Source organism: Colletotrichum abscissum (assembly GCF_030869225.1).
Source record: "Colletotrichum abscissum strain IMI 504890 chromosome Unknown Scaffold_51.1, whole genome shotgun sequence".
Classification (NCBI taxonomy): domain Eukaryota; kingdom Fungi; phylum Ascomycota; class Sordariomycetes; order Glomerellales; family Glomerellaceae; genus Colletotrichum; species Colletotrichum abscissum.
In genome coordinates, this window is record NW_026850443.1 from 1 (window position 1) to 16633 (window position 16633).

The 16633-nt window shown below is 53.7% G+C and overlaps 6 protein-coding genes across 6 annotated transcripts; 2 read left to right on the top strand and 4 right to left on the bottom strand.

The window, feature by feature from the left end:
* Nucleotides 1–369: 369 nt before the first annotated feature.
* CABS01_14100 (uncharacterized protein) lies at nucleotides 370–813 on the bottom strand (the record flags this gene model as incomplete). The annotated part of the gene is made up of 1 exon (XM_060547440.1): nucleotides 370–813. The coding sequence occupies one exon, from the start codon at nucleotides 811–813 to the stop codon at nucleotides 370–372; it is 444 nt and encodes a 147-aa protein (XP_060393557.1).
* Nucleotides 814–1238: 425 nt separating this feature from the next.
* On the bottom strand, nucleotides 1239–2932 carry CABS01_14101 (melibiase; the record flags this gene model as incomplete). Its single annotated transcript, XM_060547441.1, has 4 exons — nucleotides 1239–2171; nucleotides 2229–2440; nucleotides 2505–2781; nucleotides 2834–2932. The coding sequence occupies 4 exons, from the start codon at nucleotides 2930–2932 to the stop codon at nucleotides 1239–1241; spliced, it is 1521 nt and encodes a 506-aa protein (XP_060393558.1).
* Nucleotides 2933–3574: 642 nt separating this feature from the next.
* Nucleotides 3575–5514, bottom strand: CABS01_14102 (ZnF3; the record flags this gene model as incomplete). Its single annotated transcript, XM_060547442.1, has 3 exons — nucleotides 3575–4898; nucleotides 4979–5407; nucleotides 5483–5514. The coding sequence occupies 3 exons, from the start codon at nucleotides 5512–5514 to the stop codon at nucleotides 3575–3577; spliced, it is 1785 nt and encodes a 594-aa protein (XP_060393559.1).
* A 792-nt stretch (nucleotides 5515–6306) lies between these two features.
* CABS01_14103 (sugar porter family MFS transporter) lies at nucleotides 6307–8187 on the top strand (the record flags this gene model as incomplete). The annotated part of the gene is made up of 5 exons (XM_060547443.1): nucleotides 6307–6492; nucleotides 6545–6911; nucleotides 6968–6986; nucleotides 7048–7136; nucleotides 7196–8187. The coding sequence occupies 5 exons, from the start codon at nucleotides 6307–6309 to the stop codon at nucleotides 8185–8187; spliced, it is 1653 nt and encodes a 550-aa protein (XP_060393560.1).
* A 387-nt stretch (nucleotides 8188–8574) lies between these two features.
* Nucleotides 8575–9541, bottom strand: CABS01_14104 (uncharacterized protein; the record flags this gene model as incomplete). Its single annotated transcript, XM_060547444.1, has 3 exons — nucleotides 8575–8812; nucleotides 8866–9234; nucleotides 9291–9541. The coding sequence occupies 3 exons, from the start codon at nucleotides 9539–9541 to the stop codon at nucleotides 8575–8577; spliced, it is 858 nt and encodes a 285-aa protein (XP_060393561.1).
* A 2621-nt stretch (nucleotides 9542–12162) lies between these two features.
* CABS01_14105 (Hst3 protein) lies at nucleotides 12163–15474 on the top strand (the record flags this gene model as incomplete). The annotated part of the gene is made up of 2 exons (XM_060547445.1): nucleotides 12163–12288; nucleotides 12343–15474. The coding sequence occupies 2 exons, from the start codon at nucleotides 12163–12165 to the stop codon at nucleotides 15472–15474; spliced, it is 3258 nt and encodes a 1085-aa protein (XP_060393562.1).
* Nucleotides 15475–16633: the final 1159 nt, after the last annotated feature.

Sequence of the window (16633 nt, forward strand, 5' to 3'; positions counted from 1 at the left end):
GGGGGGATTTACCGCTCACCTCGGCCGACCTTTCATCCTCTGACAACGGAGCTCTCTCCTCTTTCTCTGGAGGCCCCTGGAGGAGGGACGACGTGACGACTTTTGTCCGGGGGCGCTTCGGGATCGAGACACGACATGCTTGAATAGGCGAGTCCGGATGCTCGGCGGATCAGGGGCTCGGATCATGCTCGTCCCACAATACATGTAGGCAGTTCCGTCAAATTGGGTCCAAGGAAGACGCAAGAAAGAAAGCGAGAGAGGGAATAGCTTCCTTGGAGTCTCCGTAGAGTACCATGTCCATTGCACCCCGGATCATATCGACGCGCACTTCGCCTATTCTTGCCTTGCCTTTCTTGATAATGGCATTGTTCACCACGGTGAATCGGGTCGCAGGGTTACAGGTGAGTTTGGAAAGCGTAGCTCAGAGTCAGGTGAAGAGGGGGTCAACAGAGGCCCCGGACATGATCGGAGTGATATTGGCTCCCTACGCGGGGCTTCTGTGGTCTCTGCTGGATAGTCAGGTTGTCTTGGAAAGGGTGTTGTTTGTTGGGCTTTAGCTTTGGGCTCCTGGAGTATGTCGTAGATGTTGTCTCGCAGCGGCGACGCCTGGAGGCTTGGGTGAGTCCGTATGTGCCGGTCCGAGCCCGATACGACTGCGTCTGTGGCGGAAGTTGAATCAAGGCAATATCTGTGGACGTTTCTCTTGGTTGGTGTCTGTTGATTTTTGAGGTCATTGTCGTCTGATAAGGGAAGAGCTAGGCTTGATGTTGAAATCGCCGTGAATATCCAAAGGGATTTGGTGTTGCCTTGCATCGCGTAGTAGATGAAGACGTTGCTTACTTACTTCGTCGAGGGAACAATCACCTCGTGGCCCCTATTTGCAATTTTCTCCTGACCTTGAAGTGAAATTCCAAGTAGTTCATAGATTTTTTACTTGATTTCACTCATTACTGAAAGATATGTTGGCTTTTGAGATTCGACGATGTCACCTGCCAGGGAGTTTTGAGGAATAAAGATGACGTTAAATGACCTTCTAGGTTTATCAGAATCCGCTTTCTAATTTCCTCTTCTCGTTTGAAATACTCTTATCCCTCGATAAACGCAATTATATTGCACAGGATTGATGTTCATCTCAAATCTTGATCCATCTCCACCTCGATGATCATAATAGAGCGATCGCTACCGTTTCCAATCATCCAAGTTTTCCTCAGCTTCCACGTTGAAGGTTCCAAGTCACTTCAAAGTTCGTCCTTCACAGCTCTTTGCGTACGGTCATGACTCTTAGCCTTGAAGCCATCTCCAGGTTGCGCGATTCTCCGTAAACGGAATACCTTGGCCGCATGGCTGGGCACCGAAGCCTTCAACACACCTCTGGCCTCGACTTCGCCAATCTTTTGGCCAAACAGCCTCGGGTCCTCCTTCTCCAGACCGAGGGCATAAGGCGTCTCGGTAGCATTATACCATTCGGCATCCCGTAGAATCTTGGCCCGCGCGTCGTGGCTCTCGGCTGCGAATAACGACTCTGCCGTCTCCGTAGGCATCCTATCGGCCCAGAGATCGTGAACAGCCCATTTAGACTTGACCTGCGGCGCCGAGCCACCAGGCCCATCTGCCACGAAGATCTCCGCGAGCGAGGACTTCATTTCAATATCCGCGCCGGCGGCGTTGAGCAAGATGACGACCTGGTCTCCGTTCTCCAACCGCCCACTCCAGACCTGTGCTTCGGCAACGCCAAACTCGTCCGGAACCAGATCCCCTCCGACATCCCTCCTCACCCTCAACGCGCTGCGGCCGTGAGGATCCTGACTGATGGCGATGATGGCCGGGTTGTTGACAATACTTAGCGCCTCGGCGGGCATATCCCGCAGATCGTTGCCGAGCATCAGCGGCGACTTGAGGGCGGCCCAGAGGGCGAAATGCGCCTTGTACTCCTCGTCCGTCATGCCGCCCTGGCCGACCTCGAGCATGTCGAGGTCGTTCCAGCCGCCGGGGATGCCGCGGTCGGCGAAGGTGGCGACGCGGTTAATGATGAAGAGGACGGAGCAGTGGGTTCCTGGCGCGACGCAGAAGGGGTCCGAGGCCTGGTTGCAACTGCAGAGGTCGTCGGGACGGGTGAAGGCGTCGTAGATGTCGCCTGACATGCGCCATGCGTTTGAGATGGACATTCCCCACTGCTAGAGTGTTAGTAAAACAAATACAGAAGTCATAGACATGTGATGGTAGCGAACTGTGTGAACGTAGTCTTCGCCCCAGTTGCAGAGACTTAGGGCGATGGGGCGGCCCGTTGCGTTGAGGGCATCAGCCATGACTTTGAACCTGTTGAAGGAGATTTGCGGTGTTCCCATGCGGCCCATATGGTAGCAATTGTCGTATTTGAGAAAGTCGACGCCCCATGACGCGAAGCTCTGAGCATCGTCGTGTTCATGATCGAGAGAGCCCGCTGCCCTGCGTCAGTATTGTTCATCAAGGCACCATCGTGATAGAAGTGAAAATGAGATACTCACCAAATCTGGCACAAGTCATCTCGCCAGCACTCGAGTACATGCCATATTTGAGTCCCTGGCTGTGAAGATGGTCTGAGACGTATTTCAGCCCGTTAGGAAACTTTGCGAGATTTGGCTGGAGCTTTCCCTTGGCATCGCGACCATTCTCATCTTGCCAGCAGTCATCCAGTACTACGTGATTGTAGCCCAGATCACGGAGGCCCAGACTGACGACACGCTCTGATGTGCCCAGGAGGAGGTCTTCAGAGACGTCGCATGCGAAGGCATTCCAGTTGTTCTGATGACTGTAAGCTGAAGTCAACACTTCCGAGCAGGTTCTTGTAACTTACCCAGCCCATCGGAGGTGTATCGGCCAGTCCATTGCTGAGAGCGGCAACTCGTCCAGCGGTTGCGATCGCGGCCGCAAGACTGAGCGATTTATATGACATCTTGTATTCAAAGTTCGGACGGCAGAACCGAAAACCGTCTCTACCTCACTCTCAAGACTTTGATAGGAGCGACGAGAACTCAATGTCGGCACCTTCTTATACAGATCATAGCATGGAGAAAAGTGGCATCGTAGATCCATTCAACCCCGCCATCGTGGCCATCGCACGTTCGTTCCCATGCGTCGCTCTCCGACTTACATGATGCCCGTTCCCGCTGCCAAAGTGAGGGGCTTAGAGGGGTCGACATCAGACGGTGAGGTCAAGCCAAGACGAACAAGGGGCGGAAAAGTCGTCGAGTTTCCCGCCTCTTCTCCGCAGTGTTGCAGCAACGACCCTCCCGAGTCATGCAGGCGCACCCGTCAGCCAACCGGCCTGGACGCCGATGGGACGAAAATCACCGGCCGGAGAGGAGACATCATCGGAGGCCAAGACGTACCCCGCTATTGGGCAGAAGATGTGTTGGTTGAACGGTGTATTTCTCGGAGTCAGAACATCGCGACTTACCCCTGTCACGAAGATGAGCCGCTTCGCGAGTTGCTTTGCCTGTCACATGTTGCAGCAAACATACTATTCAAGTCCACTGCACTGACATAATTGTCTCCATCACCGGGCCAAGAGTCCGGAAGCGGTTCCCCAGCTACGCTACACAGGTCCGGCTCCCCTCACCGGGGGCCCGTCCATCCACAATGACTCCATCGTCTCCCCGTCTCCGCGTTCCTTTTCTTCCATTGGCTCCGCGAACTCAACCAGGAACCTCAACATCCAACGGTCCAGAACGAAACTCGTGTCGATGCTCGTACGTGCGGTCTGATGGAATGCTCTTAGACGGCTGATGGCCCGGTCAGTAGTAGGCCAGTAACACCGTAGCTGCATCAGCAACTCGAAATTTCTCTCCAGGCGCCTCCGAGCCACACTGATATCCGCTTCGTCACCACTGAACAAGAGTGTGTGAATCTGTACCGTCGACGCAATGACGAGTACATGCGCCGTCATCGTGTACCGCACGTCCGACCCGGCTGTTGTCTGGGCGCGGTAGACCATGTCACATAACCGAGCCGCGTGTTCCTTGCAGCGCTTCGCGTACGAGTCCCTCCTTGCGACAGAGGCTGAGGCAGTGGGGTTGATGGCTGTCGTCGTCGCCGCGCCGTAGAGAAACTGGTAATACAAGAGCTGGCCAAAGTGGTAGTAGCCTAGGTAAACGGCCGCAAATGTCCGGCCCTGGCCCCGGGCCGCAAACCAGGCAAAGTTTTCCGGGGTATCACGCATATTCGTCGGGAGTGCGGCGAGCCAGTCTTCCATTCTTATGCTTAGAGACTCAACGCCCTCCTCGAGGACATCCCAGGTAGGATTATCCGCAACGCAACGCTGGTTAAAGTCGTTGACATCCAACAGGATCCTGTTGAGTCTCACCATCTGCGAGAGGAGTTGAGAGCTTTGAGCGGCCGATGCCGTACCCGTTACTCCGGATCCGCTGCGGCTCAACGAGAGAAACGGTAGATCGTCCATCGGCAAGGGGATATCGGATCTCGCCGGGAGCAGCTTGGGTAACTTCACCGCAGTGGAGGACCACACGTCGATCATGCAGAGCGACCACCAGACTGGGAACCGACCTGTCAGCTTTGAGTTCGTGCCTTGCATAACACAGTTACAGATGAACGTGGCCAACGGGTAAACAATGGGAAATGGAGGCTCAATCATACCCCGTATGTTGATCTCTCGTTCCAAGAGACTGGTAGCCGGTCTTCCTGGCAGGTCCAGCAGCTGCGCCATGCGGCATGCGACGCCGTAGTAGATGTTTTCTGATTCTCCATCGCCATTGGCAGTCAATGCTGCCCCTATCAACACGCAGAGTTGTATCGTTGGGAGAGATACATCACGTAGGTTTAGAAGTGCCTCGGCAGCTCGTATGTAAGCATGGCTTCTGTCTCGAGGGTCAACATCTGCAAACTCCGGGTCGGTTGAGAATCTACGGTATCATTAGAGTTGTGGTTTATCCCATCTCATCGGATCCACTTGTCCTGCCTGGCAGCATACGAAAAGACGCACCTCGCAGATAGCGCGCAGATACCAAAAAGGATGCTGTGGTGCACTCGGTCGCCGAGTGCATCCTCAATGAAACTCGGCCGATGGAAGAGGGAATGGAACTGGTCATGGATGTAGTCAAAGTAGAGTCTGACGAGGTCCAGCCGGACCGGCAGACTGGGCAGTGCGGCGGCGGCATGTGAAGTGGTCTCGCAACGGGTGCACCAGCCACCACTTTGAGATGCAGACGATGCACTTTCGGCTGCTGCGCTGTGACTACTTTGCTGATGTACGGATAGGTTCCGCTCTTCTACCAGGCGTTCTTTACGCTGATTCTCTCGTTGCTCATAGTAGCCTCCCTCGGGCGGTCTTTGATCGCATTTGATGCCCCTCTCGTCGCAGTAAACGCAGTCAATGAGGCCCTCGCGAGTTTGACACTTACGCCTGCGGGCCCTAGGATATTTCTCGTCAGATCACAAGACGGCATGAAAGTGGCATGAAAGGTCCAAAATGGGACGAGTATGTTACCGGCACGCAGCACAAGCCGAGGGTTTCCGCATGCCAGCGGGGCTGGGAATCCCCTCGGACTGAACACCGCCCTTTGGTTGCGTATATGTCGTGGTCTTGTCCGCAGCAAGAAAAGGAAGCAAAGAAGAGGGGGCGATTGCAAGCAGCAACTGCAAGAAGCGCAATACTCCGTCAGGAATTCCGATTTCTTCCAAAGATGACTAGGGGTGTATCCCACCACGCGGTGGTTACCCGGCCGAGTTGGTTCGACCGGGACTCAAGAGACTCAAGAACCCCCCTCCCCTGCCGGGCGGTCTACCACGGATCGGGAAAAGGCGGCGGGAAACGTGCGGAAAAGTCGCTCAAACCTTGCCCTGGACATCTGATCGGTGACACCCACAAGCCGTTGGACGAATGATCGCATCGCTTTGCTTCCCCAAAAGTCTCGACCGACCCGTTGCTCCCAACCCCAGAGAATTCCCCATGGGACCCTCATATGATACCGCAGACTTTGAACTTGTTGTACGACGTTGGCACGTTGGTTCCTCGAAACGTCTGATTGCCAATGTTGTCCCCTTCATCTTCATGGGGTTCTCCGCATTGCCTCGGCATTAAAGTGAAAGTGGTCGGATTAATCTGATGTTGGGATTGGTCTTTCAGAGTTTGGCACTCTCAGAGTCGCCAAGTCCCTCAAGTCGTCCCGTGGTAATGGTAGGTTGCAAACGGCTTCCCCGCCTTCACTTTCTATAAATGCGACCCTGTGTTCCCATGTTGTGGATGGTTCTGTGAATAACCTCATTCGTAGTCGCCTAGGCTTCAGGTGCTCTCTTGCAAGAGTCTTCAGCATGGCTCAGACAAAGACTGTGGGCGCCGAAGCGGTGCCAACCGTCAGCCACCATAATGACAACAACCCTGGTGAGGCCATCACGGCCATGCAGAACGAGCGCCAGATGAGCGTGAGGGACTCGTTTCGCTTCTGGCCGAAAGCGATTCTCTTTTCCTTCATCATCTCTCTAGCCATTATCATGGAGGTATGAGAATCTTGGAGTAGTTCAAAGCAAGAGCGCGACTGACTTCTTCAAGGGCTATGATACCAACCTCATGAGTAACTTTTACGCCTTTCCGGCTTTTATGAAACGGTACGGCGACCAAGTCGATGCCAATGGCGACCCTCTAGTCTCGGCTCGCTGGCAAACCATCATCAACAACGGCACCCAGGCGGGCTCAATCCTTGGTCTCATCCTCAATGGCATCATCACCGAGTGGATTGGCTACAAGAAAACCATGATTGTCGCCATGGTTGCCATGATCGGGGCCGTGTTCATCCCCTTCTTCTCCAACGGTCTCCCAATGTTCTTGGCCGGAGCCTTGATTCAGGGCATCCCCTGGGGTATCTTCCAAACCCTCGCCGTTACCTACGCGGCTGATATCTGCCCCATGTCACTTAGAGGTTAGTTGTCTGTCTGAGCACATCTGGCTATACTCACCTATTAACTTTAATGGCAGGATACATGACGTCTTGGGTGTATGTTTGATGGAACCCTCTTCCCACGGAGTCTGTCAGCATTGCTAACAAAGACCTCTAGAAACATGTGCTGGGTCATCGGCCAGCTGATCAGCAGTGGCATGCTTCGAGGGCTTTTGCAAATCGACAATCAATGGGGATACCGCATTCGTAAGACAACCCAATTGACCTTACCGTTATGAGAAATCATTGACTCGAACTCATCGCAGCATTTGCGATCCAATGGGTCTGGCCCGTACCCATCATCATCGGCACGCTCTTCGCCCCCGAAAGCCCATGGTGGCTTGTCCGCCAAAACCGCCTCGAGGACGCGCGCGAAGCAGTCCGCAAGCTTACCTCTCCAAAGAGGGACATTGACTTTGACCTCGACGCCCACATCGAGATGATGCGTGTGACGAACCAGTTTGAGATCGAGGTCAGTTCGGGCGCTCACTACTGGGACTGCTTCCGCGGTGTCGACCTTCGCCGCACCGAAATTGCGTGCATGGTATGGCTGACGCAGTCCTTCTGCGGCGTGCCGTTCATGGGCTACGGCACGCAGTTCATGATCAACGCCGGCCTCAGTTCCGAGAATGGGTTCACGATGAGTTTGGTGCAGAACTGCATCGGTCTCATTGGTTGTATCATTGCCTGGTACATCATGACTCACATCGGCCGTCGCACTCTGTACCTGGCTGGTCTATCGGCCATGTTTGTGATTCTTGTCGTCATCGGTGGCATCGGTATTCCGCAGGACGCTGCTGGGTTACCAGCGCGGTCATGGGCCGTGGGAGCCCTCATCATCGTGATGCTCTTCTCCTTCCAGCTCAGCGTCGGTCCCTCATGCTATACCTTGGTCGCGGAGATGCCATCTACCCGTCTTCGTGTCAAGACAGTCGCCCTTTCTCGCGCCTTTTACAATTGCGGAGGCTTCATCGTCAACGCGCTGCAGCCAAAGATTGTGGGCAAGAATGACTGGAACTGGGGAGCCAGAGGCGGCTTCTTCTGGGCCGGCATCACTGTGCTTTTCCTTACGTGGACCTTTTTCCGTCTTCCGGAGCCCTTTGGTCTTACATACTCGGAGATTGACTTGCTCTTTGAGCACCGTGTTGGCGCTCGTCACTTTTCGCAAGAGGCGGCTGACTCTCTACGCCCGCAGCTGGAAGAGGTCGCCAACCGTCATGAGAAACTGGCTGCTACGGTGAGCCATCAGGAGGCATAGTCGAATGAGAACTTTGATCACGCTTAATGAACTTAGGTCTTTTGGGCAGGAGCAAATCCTGCCAAGTATTGTTCAGTAAAGAGGCTTAATCAACATTGCTCCAGTCTAATCGATTATTTCTACTAAATCAAATCTCTCATCGTAGCCCACTTTCATGCATGATGTAAAAGTATCTTCGTAAGAAATCATAGTCTGCTTCCTGCTATCCACTGACGTGCCATCCCAGGTTATAGTAAGACGGACCCCAGGATAGTTGCACCAATTCATTGTACCACTATGTGCGCACTTTGTCAAAATCTTTGCACCACAAAGCTTCCAATATATCATAGTAGGATCTGAGGCGTCCTCCAAGGCCCTACAAAGTTGGCCATGCTCAATGAAGACAGCTTAAGGAGCCAGGCTGATGCAGCCGTTGGTGCTGTCCTCCTGGAAGATGCCGCTGTAGACAATGCCCTCATCGATGCCGTCCGGCTGAAAACCATTCTTGGTGATATCGCCCTGACCTCCGACGGGCTTCTTCAAAATACCAAAGTGGTATTGACCTTGACCCTTGATATCGTTGATCTGGGGTTCCCCCTGTGCCTCCAAGTCGTTGTTATCGGTCGAGTAGAATACCTGGACCGTGCTGAACGAAGTGTTAGTATCCTATAACGCACTTCAGGCTCAGAAAGGACTCACTTTGCGGTGAAATCCATGGTCACAGCAAAGTTATGAATGGTGTTCTCCGCGAAGGGAGTGCTGAATAGAACAGTAGGTGCCGGCTTGGTGTTGACATTGCCAAAGAGTTGCAGTGTATCTGGGTCGACCGTTGCGTCGCCGCCGAGGATGGTGCCGGTCTTGAGCACAACTTGATTTGTGCTGAAATCATTACTCTCCAGGAAAGCTAGCTGATACTCGTGCGAGAGATTAAGGGGACGCTGGACATCTTTCGAGAGACTGAAATGCAACGTCTTGATGCCAGTCGTCGACTCATCCGTTCCCGTGTTGGATGATGGGATGAGCTCAGCGCGACGGAAAGCTGTCTGCTTGTTGAAGATTGACTGATCGCTAGTATAGCCGTTAGCTGAACATACCTATGATGATCCGCTGGGGCTGAAGCTGACCTGATTGTGACTTCAAGGGGAACGTTGTCGTTGCCGTCGAATGGCGAGCTGGCTTCATTAGGCAATTGCAACACTTTACTGAAGCTCAAGCCAGCTCCAAAGACATTCTGAGGACTGAAGAGATTGTTCTCAGCATCGAACGCTTCTGACTCGGTTCCGGTTGCAACTCTGCCGTCAAATTGCAGAGTACATTGCTGAGCCACTGCCACTGAGGCAAACGAGAGAAGAGTGAATGACTTGTAGTACTGCATGATGGAGAAGTGACGTTGGACCAGCCTAGATCGAAAGAGTGAACCGATAGATTTACAATGGAAAGAAACGAGCTGACATTGAGCAATTAAGAATAACACCATGAGATCGCGACGTGCAAAATTCAGAGCGGCACGAGGACAGCCTTTAAGTAAGTTATTCAACCACTCACTTGCTGGCTAGTGTCTCCGGCCCGGAGGGACCATGAGATACACCGATCGCCGGCGATTCATGCGCTCGTGCCAAGAGTTTGGAACGTGTTCGTCGTGTCTTTGGATTCGACATCAAGCGAGCTGAGGCCTGTCAGACCCTCATCCAGGTCCCGTTCTGATTTCAAACAAGACACGGCAACTAAAAGAAGGTCCAGACTGAGGAAGGTTTCTCTCTCAGGCCGGTGTGATCGGGGAGGACACGGGCGGAGTTTCTAGTATTAAGGTTAGGTTGACGTGAATGGCAGTTGGCTGAGGCTCAATGGGCGGATGTGAAGGCGCCTGTCAGGACTATCGCAAGGGTGCGCGCCGGGGTGATGGAGATCAAACGGAGCCGTCTCAGTGACGATACATACAACGCTGGCATCTCCCTCAACGTCTCGTGATATTCACGGAGCGGAAATATCAGATGGATGAAGCCGGCAGCTGTCGGCAATATGAGATGAGAGCGGGATCCTTGCGCAATTGACTGTGTACCTTGTTCATAATGCGCGTGTGTTGATAGTGCGTACCGTGCTCCTGCCGGCTTCGTCTCATGTATTTACATGACGCTCAATCCAACGGCTTAAGCACATTGCCGGTGAGATGTCATTTCCCCGCATCGCTCAACTTTTTGCTTCTAGAAGAACGTGAATCTGGGTATCATGTCGATCATGCCACCCCGAGACGGCTGATCGGTTGTGATGGATGATCCGCAGATAGCATAGCTAGTGAAGCTCATCGTCGTCTAGCGATTGCGGTGGAGATGGTCCCGTATGAGAGAGACTTCCCATGGATGGACAGCCATCAATGCAACATTATCGGGAGCCTGGCTTCCGTAAACTCTGTAATCTCTGAAAAATGTCTTTGGCCTAGATCAAAGTGCTCGTCGAGCCTCATGAGAGCATCGCCAGAGTTGAGCGGTAAAAGAGGACTGAGAGTCAACAAGGTTTCCAGCAGTGACGGTAGACAGGTGACAAATGTGTTGACACCCCGGCGCATGGGCAAGGGCATGGACTCATGTCAACATCGACCACGTTCAGCCGTTGAACCAAGCGTTGTAGAGCAGAGGCGTTACCCTTTCTCTGATTTGGCTTCGGGATGGAAAACTAAGGCAAGAGCGATAGCACCTACAATTGATGGCGATGTTGATCTGCAACTCAGCGTTTTTGACTCGCTCTGGGTACCTCAAGCTTGAGGTTTGGTACGTCGCAGCCTGCTATACTGCTTTCCCCTCTCGCCCCAACGTCTCCTTCTTCTGTCAATCTCAGACATAGATAGCCATTTGGACAGATACTAGCAAACTCATTGAAGCTTGGTAAATAATACCTGAAAGAGAGTAAGTGTCATTGAGTGCGTGGGCTGAGGGAAGTGCACAATTCCCAAGTGCCCAGGTTTCTTATCCGATGAAGACTCTTATCGATAACGCTATCCTTATCTTTATCGCCCAGTAGGTAGTGGATCTCGGTGATCTCACTAAGGTGAGGTTAGCGATCTGGGCCGCTAACGCTAAGCTGTTGGCGTCTTTGCTGGCTGGGGTCTTATTCTTCGGGGCGGTCGCGGTTCACAAACAACATCTGACTTCACCAGGGAACCTTGAACACGCCTTCGTGTGGTCAAACTCCTCAATTGCTCCTCCCTATTGACCACCCGGCGATTTCTTTAGACCGCAACAATCTCCGTCTGCATTGCGCTCAAAAACGTGAACAGTCGACAGCATCTATAGCTTGGCGGTTAAGCTTTCGAGCTTTGGTCTTCCCGAGCACCTTCTGAGACGCGTCTGTTCATGTCAAGCTTGGGCCTCGACAGTCGCCTCGCCACAACCTCGAAGTCACGTTTTTCTCGAGTTCGCGACTCGACGCGGTTCTGCCAATTGGACATTTGGAGGCTACAGTGAACACGGCAACTCCATTCTTCGACCTACGCCGCCGACATCGAGACTCGACGAGCAGGTCCCGGTACCGCGAACCCTGGTCTGGCACCTCCGGCCCACCGCGTCTGCACCGCTACCAACCCCTTCCATCACCGCGTCGCCAGAGACTACGATCCCAAAGAAGACTGCACAGCTGTCCACCACGTTCAAAGTCCGGAAGCTGGAGAAGATATAGCATTTGTGTCTCTCCCGACGAACTCTTGAGAAGTCCAATCGACTGGTAGCTCTGCCCTCCTCAGCTGAGCCGAGTTAAGCAAGGGCTTGTAGGTCCAGACGCCACTATACGTCTGAGGCGCTAGACATCTGGACTTCACAGCAAGCGAATCTCTACAGCCGGTATCCGAAATTCAAGTCGTTCTATCTCTCGCGCCGAATATATGTTGGCGGAGTCTGGCGCCCGAGTCGCATTATTGTCAGACGCGCCTCGGCCATCAGCATCATAATAGCAGTGTCGAACTCCACTCCAGAAAGTCCAATGTGCCAACTCTAGGACGCCTTCAGTATGCCTACCACCCAGGTCACCCCGACAGAGGATGTTCTTCTGCAAGGGATCGCCGACTCTCTTTTCAAAGCACGAAAGGTTGTGGTCATTACTGGCGCAGGCATCAGTACCAATTCGGGCATTCCTGTAAGAACCCACGCCGGAATGGCTCCTCAACCCATGCTAATAAGTAATGCTTAGGACTTCCGAAGCGAAAATGGGCTTTACTCCCTGATTCAAGCCCAGTTCGATGCCGCGAATCGTGTGGACGTGGTCGAGCCGAGGAGTTTTGGACCAGCTGATGCCGGTCGCGAGGAACGGGAACCGCCTGCGAAACGGAGGAGACTTTCGTTCGAGGATTCCGGCATTTGCCTAAGCGACGACTCGCAAAACGCAACCCAAGTTCAGGGAAGCAATCATGCATCCGCTTCGCAGGGCTCCGACTCAAATACGGCGAGGTTTACTGGGCCCATCACTAGGGCGAGGTCGAGGGAATCAACCGTCGATGCTAGGAGTACTAGTACCGATGATGCACCCGTTTCGGGTGGCAGGTCTACCTTAAGCGGATCTTCAAGAAAGAGCGCAAGAGCTCAGTCTTCGCCCCCAGACGAAAGCCCTAGGAAAGACCTGGCCGCCAGCAGACACCTAGGCTCGGTGGAAGCACACCAAAAGCCCAGCGACAGAGCTGCCCGCAGCTATCTTCGGAGGAGGGGACGATCTGCAAGCCCGTGTGCCCAGCGAGCCAACGCTTATCAGGCGAGCTCTGCTGAGATGCGCAAGAGGTCTCTGTTGACTTCTACCATTGCCTCCGTGCAGGGTTCGGGGAGCATCGAAGCCGTCAGTTCGACTTCAATTCCGACTCTGCCGAGGGCGACGTTCTCCAAGGATAGCGAGCAGCTGGAGGAGAGGAATACGATTCACGTTACGCCAAAAACCTCGAGGTTCTTCTTTAGCTCCTCGCCTCTGTCATCGCCACCTAGTGCATTTCCGCAAACGCCTAGTTTCTTAAGAGACGCGAGCCGCTTCACACGATCAACTCTACGACAGCAACCAATGGGTTTCAGTTCCTCGCCATTGTCGTCGCCTCCGCCAGTTTTGTTCGACCCCTTTGAAGAGCCTTCATCGTCAACTAGTCGGCAGACATCGAGTGCGGCTAGCAGCACCGCATCTTCTGAGACCGATGAAACGCTTCCGTCCTCACAGCCTAGCAAGTCGACTTTGCCCAACATCAAAGGCAGGGATCTATTTGATGCCTCTATATGGGCGGATCCCTTGAGGACATCAGTATTTTACACGTTCGCTACGACGCTTCGAGAGAAGGTGAAAGACGTCGTGCCAACGGAATCTCATCACTTTATTGGCCATTTACGCAATCGGGGGAAATTGGTCCGATGCTATACGCAAAACATCGACCAGATTGAGGAGAAGGTTGGGCTTTCCACCTCGCTCCAGGACGGACCGGGGCATCGGGGTCGCTTCTCGAGGAAATCTGTCGGGGCTGTCTTGGCTACGGCGGCAACGGGAGGCTCCGCAGAGTCTATCTCCGCAACATCAGAAACGAGTGATTCGAAAGATTTGGAGGAACCAAAAGTGCCCGATGGGGTCGGAGTCGCGGATTCGGCTGAAGTGACTCCGTCGGCCGAGCCACAGGTCCAGCAACAGGCTGACAAGAAGTCCAATGGCGTGGAATGCGTTTTCTTGCACGGGTCACTAGAGTCTCTTCGGTGTTTTCTCTGCGGCAAGATTTGCGACTGGGATGAAGCCGACAGATCACACGAGACACTCTCTGGGCGACAGCCTGAATGCCCGTATTGTGCCGGAGCAACGGCAGCACGGCAAGAGAGGGGCAAGAGAGCGTTAGGCGTGGGCAAGCTGAGACCAGATATCGTTCTCTACGGCGAAGAGCACCCGAACGCCCACCTCATTTCACCAATCGTCACCCATGACTTGGGATTGTCCCCGGACCTGCTTCTCATTCTCGGCACGTCACTGAAAGTCCATGGCCTGAAGATCCTTGTCAGGGAGTTCGCCAAGACCATTCACAGCAGGGGCGGCAAAGTCGTCTTTGTCAACTTTACGAAGCCTCCGGAGAGTTCGTGGGGGGATATCATCGACTACTGGGTACAGTGGGACTGCGATGCATGGGTTGCCAACCTGAAGGAGAGAGTGCCCTTGCTTTGGCTGCCGCCCGGCACCAAATTACCAAAGAAAAAGAAGGAGAGCAGTGAAAAGACGAAGAAACGTCAGAGCTCTACAGAAGAGAAGCCGAAGGTGGATGCTGCGAAACCATCAGCAAAGCCACAAGCGAAATCGTCTACCGATTCAGCCCCAGGTTTGCCGGCAGAGTTGTCGCACGACTCTCGATCAGTGACGACAGCGAGGCCAGAGAAGGCTTGTAAAGCTCCGAAGCTTGACAAGGTAGTGAAGACCGAGCTTCTCACGATGCCGCTGGAGGTTGCTGCTCCTCCCAAATCTACACCCCAGAGGCCAATGGCAGTCCGTGATGACAGAACGAGCGCTGCTTGGGTAACATGGAAGGTGATGGCTGAACTTCGCCGCATCGTCGGCAGCATGACTCCGACGACATCAACATCCCCTACGGCCTTACGTGTCGAAAAGCCAAAGATGAGGAGATCGAGAAAGTCAGCACCGGCTGCTCTGTCACGACCGGCTCCTGTTCTTTCAGACCAAACAGAAAAGAGCCTCGAGCTAAGACCAATGATGGCACAGGTTGGGCAGGAGACTGGCCAGATAGAGGTGGCTCGAAACGAGGGTGCCGGTGCGCAAGTGGCCATGTCGGACGCAGCGGAAAGCTCAATCTTTGCCGCTGTCAAACTCAATCCTCGAATGCGGAAGCGAAAGACGATTGATGGCGAGGAGATTTTCGTGCCCGGTATGCCACGGCCAGTCGCTGCCAAAGCCCTCCCACAACCGACTCCACGAAAGATTAAGGCACCGCACGCCAAAGAGAGGCCAGTCATTGTGTCGCCCAAGATTCTCTCCGACATCCAGCGTCCATCCATGGACTCGCTCAGGTTGCCACCACTTCAGACAACCAAGGCGCCCGCCGCCACGCCGTCGAAGCCTCAACCATTGGAGCCTCTTAGCTCCCCTGCAGGTCCCCTGTCAGCCATCTCGTCCAACACGCAGACCCGGGTCGACAGACGCATGGCGAACCCTTTCTTTCTGTCAGATCCCCTCTTGTTACGACTCATCCAGGCCCCGGAATGGACCCCTCCTCAAAGCCATGGTTTCAAGCCCACCAAGGCCGAAAGAAAATCCAACAAGGATGCAGACGCCGCTATGGCGTTGCAGGATCTCAAGCAAGGATAAGTGTCTGGGTCACTGCAGCAAACACACTCTCCGATACGGAGAGAGCATTACATATAGTTTATGGATAGAGGAAGCGCTGAATTATACCCCCGCGGTGGACTGTATTCCGTATACCGTACTCCAAAATCGAGATGCAATCGACATGTATGGTTCGTGACTCTTCACAGACATTCTTGACTCGTCCGCAACCGTACTCTTTCACAACCCGTGACAGATGATCTCGTAAGACTCTAGACCGAGGGTCTTGACGCTACGCCCAGTCCAGGGCCCTGCAGTAGGGCATCCATCGTCTGCATTGCGAACAGAGCTTTGCGTGCGATCTGGCGTGCTGTTGTTCGAGAAGGCTAGTCCCAAGTCGGGACGCTGTACATGCCCAAGCGCAGAAAAAAAAAAAACATCCAAGCCTAGCGGGCGAGTCAGGTTTTGTTTTTCTTGTTGTTTGGGCCCTTGATCTTCTCTGGGAACAAGAAAAGTGTTTCTTCTAGAGCTTGGTGCCAGTGTCGCAGGTCCACGTGGAGGAGCTTATGAGGCTGGGCGTCAGCTCCATACTTTTAGGTACGTGTCGTTGAACATTGCAGGTCACTTGGTTGTCACTCTCTTGTCAGAGATAACACAACTGGCTGCCAACTCCAAGTTGTTGAAGAATGGCGCGCTAATATGGGGTTTAGGCTGTCTGGAACCACTTAGCAGTCAATAGTCTGCAAGGCAATGGGCGCCAATCTTGTTGCCACTCCAAGACGACGATATCACACCCGTGTGAGAACCAAACAGTCGGTATCTCTGCGATGGCGAGCCCTACCTTCAGGGATCCCTAGTCCGTCAAAGTCCAAGGATCTGGCAGGTCGTGAGTGATCGCCAGATGGTCCGTTACATCCCGCTTAAGCTGGATCGCAAAGTGGTAGCTGAGCCATCGCGGGCAGACGGAGTAGACCCCGACCAGCTGCCTTACGACTTAAGTAAGGGCTCTGACGAACGCATTGATACCAAGCGGGGATCACGAGAGATGCGAGCTTTGGGACTCATGTACGATGTGTATTCTCCGAGACACGAACAACATCCGTGAGATCGCGGTGCGGCTGAAGTTCGGCATGGAAGCCTGGGGTATTCTTCAAGTCGGTGACACGAATCGTGGGCCGAGAGTGCAGTAGGCTCGGCCGGC